General features: G+C 46.5%; 1 protein-coding gene across 5 annotated transcripts in view; it reads right to left on the reverse strand.

Annotated features, from left to right (window-relative positions):
- NAPB (NSF attachment protein beta) overlaps positions 1-12,415 on the reverse strand; it is a 33,292-nt gene that overhangs the window by 3,649 nt on the left and 17,228 nt on the right. For 4 of the 5 annotated variants that reach the window (XM_057703464.1, XM_057703467.1, XM_057703465.1 and 1 more), the window contains 5 exons: positions 7,310-7,365; positions 7,055-7,139; positions 1,262-1,366; positions 487-555; positions 105-155 (listed from right to left, as the gene is read on the reverse strand). In XM_057703464.1, coding sequence (XP_057559447.1) covers positions 105-155; positions 487-555; positions 1,262-1,366; positions 7,055-7,139; positions 7,310-7,365 — 366 coding nt within the window. The remainder of the gene's footprint in view (positions 1-104; positions 156-486; positions 556-1,261; positions 1,367-7,054; positions 7,140-7,309; positions 7,366-12,415) is intronic. The other variant, XM_057703466.1, reaches the window with a different exon arrangement.

A 12,415-nucleotide genomic window follows, 5' to 3' on the forward strand; every position in this document is an offset into this window, starting at 1 on the left:
TATAATAATGTCCAAATAACTGTTCCGCGTTCACACGATGAAAAGAAGTTGTTTCTGTAACGTAAACTCTCAGAGAATGTGCTAAATCCCAAAACTGAACTTACTGCTTCCGTGTAAGCTTCACTGTTCTGCTCTTCATGAGCTTCTAGAAGTTTCTGGGAACATAAATATGGAAAAATTAGTCTGGTAGGCTAAAAAGTTCCATCTGTGAATGGATACTTTAAAAATGAAATAGCCTTCGTATCACACTAAATGTTGCCAAATGACTTACAAAAATGGGGAAATTTTCAAATACAAGTCAAGAGTTACCCCGAGTCAGGGATCCAGCCTTGTGCTAACATTCCTGACCCACCTGGTTCAGAGCAGTGCATACCTGACCCTAACGGCATCGGCCTAGTGTGCAAGAGCAGGAAGGCATGGGGCTGCTCTGTGAGCAGATTCACAGGATTAAAACGGCACTGTATTAATCCAACCCCACCCACTTACTTTCAATAATTTGCACTCTCTCGAATCAGTGAAGGCCGGAAACATTTCCTCATATTTCTCAAGAGCAAGCTGGGAAAGAAAACCACTTGTTAACATCTGAGGCACTGAACCAGGAAACGAAGCTCTGATATTCTATTAACTTCAGTATGATTTATTTACACCTATTTAATTAACAGACTCAACATAAAAATCAACCTGTGTTGATCAAACCTACTTATTTTGAATTTCAATTTCAGTTAAGAATAAACTTCTAAACCAGCTTTTCGGAATGAGGTTCCTGTGGAGAAGACCACGTGAGACAGATCTAATCCTCAGACCTCCCAGAGAGGTGTCTGTTTCTATGAACTGGATGGAGGCTCTGCCCGGACACCAGGGCCCTAACCTTGACCCCGATGACACGGAGGCGGCCCTGTCTCTGCCTCTGCCTCCAGCTCTCACTCTGCTTTTCACTTTCTCCCAATCCTCACCCCAACTCCATTTCTGAGTTTAAATAAAGACATGATTCTACTTTTACTGTCTCCCCTCAGCCCCCTAATTTCTTTAAACCAAAACTACTGAAGGAAGCATGGCCCCCAGGCGCTTTCCCTTAAGAGCAGAGCCTCAACAGTTGTTATTCCAGCTGTTGTAGCACAGGCAAGACAAGGGCAGAGTGTCATCCTCAACACTGTTTTTCATGTACACAGCACAGTCTTGCTCCCAGCAGGTAACACAGACAACGGCCCAGCACCTGTGCTCGAGGGTGAAGCGCACCAGAACCTGAGCCTCAGGGCCTCACCTTGGCATTCAGCTCATCCACTATGAAGTGGCAGAGGGCGGCTTTAAAGAAGTAATCCTTTGCACTGTACTTCAACAAAGGGTTATCCATGGTGTTGGCCCCAATCTAGGCACAGAAAACAGTGAGGTCAGAGGGAAAAGGTTTGCCCTCCTACACTAGGCACAGTGACCCTCATCTGCTCTTTAGCAAGCACTCTGTATCTTACGTTAGTTAAGTTACGAAATACATTCTTTTAACCCAAAGTCATGTATCAGAAATGTTAGCATACAAAAAACAATCTTTAAGACATAGGGACTTCCCTGGTGGCGCAGTGGTTAAGAATCTGCCTGCCAACACAGGGAACACAGGTTCGAACCCTGGTCTGGGAAGATGCCACATACTGTGGAGCAACTAAGCCCGTGAGCCACAACTACTGAGCCCATGTGCCACAACTACTGAAGCCCTCACGCCTAGAGCCAGTGCTCCACAACAAGAGAAGCCACCACAATAAGAAGCCTCCACTCGCCGCAACTAGAGAAAGCCTGCGCACAGCAATGAAGACCCAATGCAGCCAATAAATAAATAAATTTATTAAAAAAAAAAAAAAAAGACAAAAAGTGCTGACCTGTTAAAAATGACTTGGAAGAATTCCACATCCAGAAGGATGGAACAGACCTGCTGTCCTCTGTCCCTCCTGCTAAGTACGACTAAAAGCCCTGGTCCTTTTATATAAAACTAACGTAGGGAGACTGCTAGGTGGAGAGTAGAGAAGACCAGCCAGGGACACAGGATAAACACAACATGGCAGGGAGTTCCCTGGTTTTTCTTTTTCTTCCATAAATCCCTGACTTGGAACAGAAAAAGCCAGCAACCCATAAATGCCAGTGGGTGCATCAAAAAAAAAAAAGAGAGAGAGACTAGATCAAAGTCTGCTTTCTCCACTGAGAGGACCATGAGAGGGGCAGCTAGCAAGACAGAAAATGTTCAGATGACACCTGCTCTGACCCACCCCACTCACAGCGGCAAAACCAAAGAGGGAGACAAGATGCCCGCCCTCCTGGGAGAGCTCCACTCTCCTTCCAAGGGGCCTGAGCAGGAGCCAGCTCGCACCCCCACCACAGAGGCAGTGGAGACCACACGGGGCCTGTTTCACCTCCTCCTAGCGGGAAAGAGACCTCCTCATCTCCTGGCAGGCGTGGATTCACCATTACCTGCTGGTAACCAGGAGGCTGGGTGGGAAGCCCAAAGCCTACCTCCACCTGGCAGGAAGGAGGCCACACCCCTTCAATGTCAAAGAAAACCAGCTGAGAGGAGGTTTAAATAAGATCCTGTCTTATAACACAATGTGAAAATATCCAGTTTTCAATTAAAAGTCGCTCATAAGAAAAGGGGACATCTCAAGTTGAATGAAAAAAAAAGGACAACTAATAAATGACAGCTTTCACACAGCAGAGATGTTAGACTTATCCAACAGATTTTAAAGGAGCCCTCCTAAAATGCTTCCACAAGCCATTACAAAAGTAATTGAGACCAAAGGAAAACCAAAACAGCAACGAAAAAAAACCCCAGAAGATACAAAGAAGAAATGAATGGAAACTTCAGAACTGAAATACACAATAACTGACATAAATTTTAGTGGATGGGTTCAACCGCAGAACCCATGGAGCAGAGGAAGGGCTCAGTGAACTGATGGGAGAACATTAGACATCACTCAGTCTGCATAACAGAGAGCAGATATTCCGAGAAAAGAGGAGCAGAGTGTGGGGACATGCGAAGATAAGACGAGGCCTAACATCTGGGCTGCCTGAGCCACAGAAGGGGAGAGGAAGAGGGAGCGGCTAGAACAGCACTTGAAGAAATAACAGCTGAACATTCCCTAAGTTTGGCGAGAAACATAAACCTACAGATTCCAGAAGTTTAGTGAAATCCAAACAGCATAAAAGCAAAGATACCCATGCTAAGCCACATAAACTTCTGAAAACTGAAGACAAAGGAAAACATTCTGAAAGTGGCAGAGAGAAACACCGCTTCACCTATGGTGAAAAAAGCTTGAATGACATCAAACTTCTCATCAGAAACCACAGTATCCATAAGGGCACATTTTTCAAGCACTGAGAGGAAAAAGCTGTCAACCCAGAACTGTATACCCAGGGAAGTTTGCTTCAGGAGTGAAGGGGAAATCAAAACATTGCCAGATGAAGGAACACCAAGAGAATGTGCTGCCAGCAGACCTACCTTAAAAGAATGGCAAAAGGTTGTTCTCTAAGTAGAATGAAATACAGGAAGGAATCCTGGAACATCAGGAAGAAAGAACACATGAAGAAAAATATGAGAAAATACAATGGGCTTTTCTTCTCTTGAGTATTCTAAATTAAGTCGGATGACTGAAGTAGAAATTGTAACAGTGACTGGTGTTTCTAAGTATATAAAGGAAACATGAAAGACGATTATATACTAAATGGGGGAAGATAAAGGAACAAAGAGTAAGATTTTGGGTTGGCCAAAAAGTTCGTTTGGGTTTTTCTGCAAACAACAGGAAGCTCACACTCAGGGCTCTCCTGACCCTGCTCGGCGCCTATTCCTTCGGCTGATTTGGGTCAGCATCATTCTGTTATAATAAACCATCACTGTGGTATAGCAGCTTTCATTGAGCTCTACGAGTCCTTCCAGAGAATTATCAAACCTGAAGGTGCTCCTGGAGACCCTGAAGAAACTTTTCAACAACCAAGTAGGATCTATCCCAGGGATGGAAGTTTGGGTCAACATATTAAAAAAAAAAAAAATCAACCAATGAAAGACACCATATTAACAGAGCAAAGGACAAAAACCACATAATCTTCTCAAGATGCAGGAAAAAACCTGACAAAAACCAACACCCTTTGAAGATAAAAACACAATCAGTCAAAGCCACAATGAGGTATCACCTCACACCAGTCAGAATGGCCATCATCAAAAAATCTAGAAACAACAAATGTTGGAGAGGGTATGGAGAAAAGGGAACTCTCCTGCACTGTTGGTGGGAATGTAAGTTGGTACAGCCACTATGGAAAACAGTTTGGAGGTTCCTTAAAAAACTAAAAATGGAACTACCATATGATCCAATAATCCCACTACTGGGCATATACCCAGAGAAAACCACAATCCAAAAAGAAACATGTACCATAATGTTTATTGCAGCACTATTTACAATAGCCAGGACATGGAAGCAATGGAAGCAACATAAATGCCCATCAACAAATGAATGGATGAAGAAGATGTGGCATATATATACAATGGAATATTACTCAGCTATAAAAAGGAATGAAATGGAGCTATATGTAATGAGGTGGATAGACCTAGAGTCTGTCATACAGAGTGAAGTAAGCCAGAAAGAGAAAAACAAATATTGTATGCTAAGTCATATATACAGAATCTAAAAAAAAAAGAAAAAGAAAAAAAAAATAGTACTGATGACAGTGACAAGACAAGAATGAAGATGCAGATGCAGAGAATGGGCTGGAGGACAAGAGGTTGGGGGGGGGGCGGGGGGTGAAGGAGAAGCTGGGACGAAGTGAGAGAGTAGCATAGACATATATATACTACCAACTGTAAAACAGCCAGTGGGAAGTTGCTGTATAACAAACGGAGATCAACTCGATGATGGGTGATGCCTTAGAAGGCCGGGACGGGGAGGGTGAGGGAGAGTCGCGGGTAGGAGGGAATACAAGGATATGTGTATAAATACAGCTGATTGACTTTGGTGTACCTCAAAAACTGGTACAAGAGTGTAAAGCAATTATATTCCAATAAAAAAAAAAAGACCCACGATCAACTGGAAGGAGAAGGGAACTTCCTCAAACTGATAAATAGCATCTACAAAACCCCACGGCTGACATACAGTCAATGGTGAAAGACTGAATGCATTCCTTGTAAGACGGGAACAAGACAAGGATGTCTGCTCTTACTACTTCTACTGATCATTGCTCTGGAGGGTCTAGCCAGAGCAAATGACAGGAAAATGAAGTAAAAGGTATGCAGATTAGAGAAGTAAAATTATTGCTACTTGCAGATGACATGATCTCGTATAAAGAAAATCTTAAGGAATCCATGAAAACTCATTAGGAGTAGTAAACGAGTTGCAGTACATAAAATTAGCAATTAAAATCAGAAAAGAAAATTGAGAAAACAATTCCATTTACATAGCATCAAAAAGAATAAAACACTTAGAGGAGTATATTTAACCAAAGAAATGCCAGACTTGCACACTACAAAACTCTAAAACATTGATGATGATCTAAATAAATGCAAAAGCACCCTGAGTTCACAGATTATAAGACTTAATGTTAAAATGACAATACTTTCCAAACTGGTCTGCAGAGTCATGCAATTCTCATCAAAATCCCAACTGACTTTTTAGCAGATTGACAAGCTGATCCGAAGTTCGTGTGGAAATGCAAGGGACCCCGAATAGCCAAACCAATCTTGAAAAAGAAGAACAAAGTTGGAGGACTTACACTTCCTGATTTTAAAACCTACTACACAAAGCCACAGTAATCAAAACAGTGTGGTACTGTCACAAAGACAGACAACCAATAGAACAGAATAGGAAGCCCAGAAATAAACCCTGACTTACATGCTCACATGACTTTCAACAAGGATGCCAAGAAACTTCAATGGCAAAAGGACAGTGTATTCAACAAACAGTGCTGGGAAAACTGGATATGCACATGCAAAAGGATGGAGCTGGACCTTTATCTTCACCACATACAAAAATTATATCTAATAAGAGATTAATATTCAGAATATACAAAGAACTTCTAAAACTCAACATCAAAAAACAATTCAACTCAAAAATGGACAAAAGAACTCAAGAGATATTTCTCCAATGAAGGTATACAAATAGCCAATAAGCACATGAAAAGATTCCCAACATCACTAATCATTAGGGAAATGGATATCAAAAACACAATGAGATATCACTTCATACATTAGGGTACCTATTGTTTAAAAACAAAGCAAAACAGAAAACAAGTGTTGGTGAAGCGTGGAGACCTGGAACCCTTGTACATTGCTGGTGGGAGTGTAAAATGGGGCAATTTGGCAGTTCCTCAGATAATTAAAAAGGGACTTGCCACATGACCCAGCAATCCCTAGGTATATAAACAAGAGAACTGCAAACATGCCCCCCAAAAACCTGAACACAAATATTCTTAGCTGCATTATTCATAATACCCCCAAAGTAAAAACAGCCCAAATGTCCATTAATTGACAAATGGGTAAACAAACTGTGGAATATTATAATCACCCCTTGGTATCCAAGGGGGAATGGTTCCAGGACCATCGAGACACCACTGCCTGCAGATGCTCAAGTCCCACAGTCGGGCCCCCATTTCCGAGGTTTCACATCCATGGACTCACACATCACAGCACTGGGAGGGGGGGAGAAAGGGGTTTCTTTGTGAGATGATGAAAATATTTTAGAACCAGGCAGTGGTGCCGGTTACGTAACTTTGTGGATATACTCAAAATCACTGACGTGTACTCTTTAAGAGGCTGAATTACATGATATGTGAACTATATCTCAATAAAAATCATTATTAGGGACTTCCCTGATGGTCCAGTGGTTAAGACACTGTGCTTCCAATGCAGGGGACACTGGTTTGATCCCTGGTTGAGGAACTAAGATCCCACATGCCATGTGGTGTGGCCAAATAAATAAAGAAGCAAGGAACCTCAATGGAGAAAAGAATTTAAAAAAAAAGAAAAAAAATCATTATTAAATAAAAAGTTGAATTTAAAAAGAAGGTTCAACTGCCGCGCAGACAGCAGCCTCACCTGCTCGAAGATCTCGATGGCCTTCTGGTACTGCTCCAGCTGGGCAGCATACGCAGCCACTTTCAGCAGACACTTGTTAGCCGAGCTGAAACCAAGAACCAGAGCAGAGAGAATAACACTCCCACAGAAAAATGACAAGACATCTCAGTGCACCTTAACTTGGTGTAACACAAGGGGCTCCCAGAACAGCGAAGGTTTGTCATTTATAACAAATAAAAAAACCCATTTAATTATATCAAGAAAAATAATACTTGCCTGTTGGATTCTTCCCCTTTGTAATAATCAGCTGATTGTTCGTAATGGGCGATAGCCTGAAAACACACACATATTTTGTTCAAACTACTTGTCTGAAGAGTTGCATTTAAAAGCTACATCTACACTGGTATTTTTCCTATAAATAAACCTTTTCCAGCAGGAAATCTTTCACGACCCAGCCTGCTTTATTTTGAGAACACAAGAAAGCACGTGCTTCCAGAAGTCTGGTGTCAGATGGCTCGCTGTCCATCAAAATCTCTTCTTCCCGACCCCCAACCCCAGACAAATGCCCAGCCACCCCATTTCCCCAGGCCCGCTGCAGTCAGGGGCAGCCACGTGACCTGTCGTTCTCAATGGGATGTAAGCAGACATGTTCTGGCCCACCTCCAGACATGGCCCATACATCTGACCCTGCAGCCTTCTCCAGGCCTGTCCCTTTCCCGTGAGCTGGAAGGCAACGGCCACATCTAGTGATGCCGGGAGCCACAAACTGAAGATGGCAGCCTTCTGTCAGCCTGATTCCCAAGTGGTACCCCCACTACTGCCACACCCCAAGCGGTGACAGTGGACTGCTATTTCAGAGGCATGTGAGGCCCTGTTGCATTCAGAGCTATGGCCTGCTGGAGCAGCACAGATGTTCCTCACGGATACCGAGGACCACCCAGAACAGGGTCATTGCCTTCCACCTAAGGTAGGGGTGCTGTGAACGGTCAAGTGGGCAGGAGACAGAGACTGCAGCCTGGAAACAAGAAGCCCCAGTCGTGCTATTGCATAAGACTTAGTGAAATAAGCATGTGATGACTCAGAAAGCAGAACGCATGCCTGCTGGGGCACTCTACGGGAAGAGACAGATGACAGTGCCTGGTTTTCAGTAAGGTTTTCTAAGAGAGAAGAACTCTGGAAAGACTCGGCAGGTTTGTAGGCAATTATAAAAGGACAGTGCCTCATAAGATCAAAAAGGCCAACATCTTCTACTCCCCGAATGGCAAGAGAAGTTAGACAGCATTTTCCACAAGGGTCCCACCAAGCTGGTCTGCAGCAGGCCTCATAATAAACGTATCGGGCTTTGTGAGCCATTCCATCTGCTGCCCCCCCTTGGCTCTCCCGCGGCAGCACGGAGGCCACCAGAGGACACGTGCATGAATGGGCATGGCTATGCCCAGAGACTTAAGGACGGTGGGCCTTCAACCCCATATACTTTTTGTGTCATGAAATGTTCTTCCCACCAGCAATTAAAAAATGTAGACTGTTCTTAGTTTGCGGGCATAAACAGATGGTATGTGTACATACTCCTGCCTTAAATATCCAGGTCTTCCCAGGGGGCGGAGGGGAGGCGTGCCCTCACGCGAACATCAGGTTACAGGCCGCCTCCCCACTCAGGCCAGTAGCTCAGTGGCTGCAAGGCAGCCCCACTGAGCTGGGGGGGTGGGTGCGGGGACGTAGGGGAAGCCAGTCAGAAGAGCCCTCTGGCTGGGGTCACTGGGAACACAAAGAGCGGGCCACGCTGCACCTGGTGGTGGCATGACAGGCAGCAGAGCCACCTCTGCAGCCACGGCAGCCTCACCTGGACTGCAGGGCACCAGGGAGAGTGTGTGAAGAACACACACTTCCGTGTTGAGTCACGAGGCTTGGGGTCTACTGGTCAGCCAGGCAGCCTACCCTCACTAACATGCTCCCACACAAGTTTTCTGAGCATTATTTATAATAGGAGAAAAACCGGGAACAACTTAAGTGGTTAAACATGACGAGCTACTGTGCTAAGATGAAGAATAATGATAGAAGGTGTCAATACGGAAAGTTCTTCATGAAATAGTAAATTAAAAAACAGCCGTAAAAGAACATACACAAACACACAGACACGTGGAGGAAACACCCGGAATCTACCCCTTCGGAGCACGGCCAGAGCTGTCTCTCTCACGCCCGATCGCGCGCGGGCTTTACTCTCCCACTACACCGTGAGCTCTGAGGGCGGGCAGGCTTGGCTCCGGAGCCTAGCGTGATGCCTGTCGCACAGCGAACAGGTGCTGAGGGGACGCAGGCAGCGGCATTTAACAGACGGTCCCTATGACACTACCGCCAACGTGGTGACAGATGTGGAAAGCCCACCAAAGAAAGGTTTCCCATGACTTTCTACTTAATCAAACATTGTTTCTGAACTCATTCTCTAAAGTACTCTGCGCTCTTTCCCCTTGTAATAAATAGGGTAAGTACGGGAAACAAGACCAAATCACTGTGTGAAGAGGATCAGGCTGTATAACCTCTTCCCAGGGAGGGAGCATATGTACTACTCACCTTCCCGGCTCTTCCTGCCCAAAACTCAAGGAGTGGTGCTGGGCTGAACTGCTACCTCGGAGGGTAAAGAAAGGTCAAATGCAGATAATGTGGTTTAATCTGACACTTAGTGAATAACGACACTAGTCCATCAAGATGTTGTAGCTGTAAACCACAGCGAGACTTATCACAGTAAAAGAAAAAAATTAAAGTTTTGGTTTTTAATAATGCTAATTAAACCACTAATCAAATTTCATGGTATTTCCAAGTTTCGACGGACTAGTTGGAAAAAAACCTTACCTAGCAGCTTAACAGAGCATTTTCAGAGGAAAGAGGCTGGGCATGGGTTATCTGTGGATGCTGGACGCAGTGTGGAATTTTAACATCTGGTGACATTTACCAGGCACGAGTCGACCCTTACACATTAGAAGTCAGCCCAGAGTATCTTATACTTTCCAGGATGATAATAAACACCCAGAGCAGGACACAGCCGCCAACACCACCAGCACATGTGACAATACACCCAGACACAAAAGTCAGTTATTAGCCTGTAATGTGAGCAATGTTCCAAAGGAAATCACAATGTCCCTCCTTGGAAAGGCTGGTGAGCGTCACGGTGCTGGAGGACACTGGGCCCTGAAGGCAGAGACTGGGCTCTAGGACTGTGGTCACCACCAGACTCTTAAAGCACACGCCACGGCTAAGAGTTAAGCTCCGGAGTCCACTTTGCAGGTGAAACAGCCTTAAACAGCCTTCAGACAGGATCACTGTTTTAGAAACTATACCCTGAGAACCTGCCACAGACACTTACTCTACACTGTAACAGACAACACAAAATCATGTTCTCCAGGGGCTGAGACAGACATGAGTCAGAGCTCCTCTGGGTCACTGATTATTACTGATTATTATTATATTAATATTTTACTTGAAGTCAAAGGAGTAACGTGGATTTATGGAATTTCACACTTCCTTGTTCACCGGCTAAAATCTGAGCCACATTAACCGGGAAGAGACTCACCTGTAGTAAATCAGACACAAGGTGCCTTAGTGTAACTCATCTTTCAAACAAACATCACGCGTCACCGACACTATCAGGAGAGTCCTGCCAGGGAGGAGAGGGTGAGGGTGTTTCTAGACACAGGAGACCAAACATGAGGGGACACGACGAGCTGACCCCACGCGCGTGATGAGTGATGTGGCTCTCACGAAACACCGTGACGCACCCCACATCAGTGCCCGGAGGCGCCGCCCACAGGCCAATTGCAGAACAGCAGGAACACCATGGGCGACAGGCTCCAGAAGTTCCCGTGACAACCCGTCAAGTCTGGTTGTTAAGAAGAAGGAAAACAAGAGTTCCCCAAAGGTCCTTTAATCCACCCTGAACCTTTCCGAGACACATATAGTGAAGACGCTGCCCAAGACGACCCTGGAAGACGGAGGACTGACCACCGAGGACAGGAGAGGACATAGTGGCCTTGGCTGGAGAGACGCTCCACCCACCAGCACTCATCCCCCCAAGATGGTTCAGACATGGAGCCCACCCCAGATACCCTGACCAAATAAGCATCCCACCCACCCAGAACCGGCTCCTTCCGCTCCACCATCGACTGCACCAGGGAACAAAGACGGGCTCAGGTCTGGGGCTCATCGCCTCCTCCTGGGTCTGCAGAAAAAACTCCCCAAAAAGACAGGGCACATGGCCCTAATTTAGTCAAGGTCTGAGGGCAGCCTCAGAAGAGCATGGTACAGTATGACAAAAATGGCCCAATGTGAAGTCCACACAACAAGCCAACGAGTTCTGAGCTGCGTGACCAAGAGGTGTCAATGTGAAGTCAGAGGGTGAAGTTATTAACAAGGCTTGTTCGACTGCAGTACTGAGGCCTCCCCACCCGAGACTCTAACCAGCTCTGGCAGGTGCAGTGTGACAGGGAGGGCATCCTCTGCCCACTCATCAGAGCCTGGGCTCTCAGACACATCAGTAAACCAGAGGAAGGCTTGGGTGCCGTGGGGCACCCACTCCAGTGGAGGAAGCGACGGAGAGACAGGGACGGTGAGCAGGCCATCAGTGAGCCTGTAAGGGGGCCGCTGAGTTGGGGGAGGTGGCTCGGTGTGTCCTCGCGAGGGCTGAGGTCCAATCTTAACTAGGTGGCTATGATAGTTCTCAAGGGAAAGGTAACAAATGAGCAAAGCTCCGAAGGACAACTGACGTGTGGGGAAAGGGCTCAGGGCAGAGGGTACAGCACTGCGAAGGCCCTGAGGCAGAGCACTCCTGTGAGGGTCAGCAGAGGTCAGGGTGGCCACTGCAGGGGGAGCAGGGGAGCAAGGGGGAGGAGAGAGAGGAGAGTCTGAGAGGCGCTGGGTGAGGGGCCAATCTGTGGGGCACAGGAGGCCACCTGCAAGGTTGTAAGCAGTGGAGAAACAATCTGATTTCCTGCTGACGAGGATGGCGAGCTGCCGGCACACACAGGACACTTCAAGCTGTGATGCCACGTGAGCACAGACAAGACCACGGGAGCGAGCGTGGTGAGAGGGGACGAGGGCCCAGCCCTGGGGGGAGAAGCGGGGGAACCAGCCAAGGCAGGGACCATGCTCCAGAGGCCGAGGGAAGAGGTGAAACAGGAGAGGAAGAGAGACAAGAGTGTCAATGGTCCAGCGCGGCAGCAGGCACGGGATGAAGGTGCTGCCTGTGGCGCTCGGATCTGCACAAACGCTGTCCCCAGTCTGAGCAAAGGCATCCTGGGGATCTGGCAAGGCCCCAGCCTGAGGTCTCCATGTGACCCTGTCTGCGCACACCCCTTGGCCCTCATGAGCCCACCGCAGGGGCGCCCGGGGTCC

Source organism: Hippopotamus amphibius, chromosome 12, assembly GCF_030028045.1.
Source record: "Hippopotamus amphibius kiboko isolate mHipAmp2 chromosome 12, mHipAmp2.hap2, whole genome shotgun sequence".
Classification (NCBI taxonomy): domain Eukaryota; kingdom Metazoa; phylum Chordata; class Mammalia; order Artiodactyla; family Hippopotamidae; genus Hippopotamus; species Hippopotamus amphibius.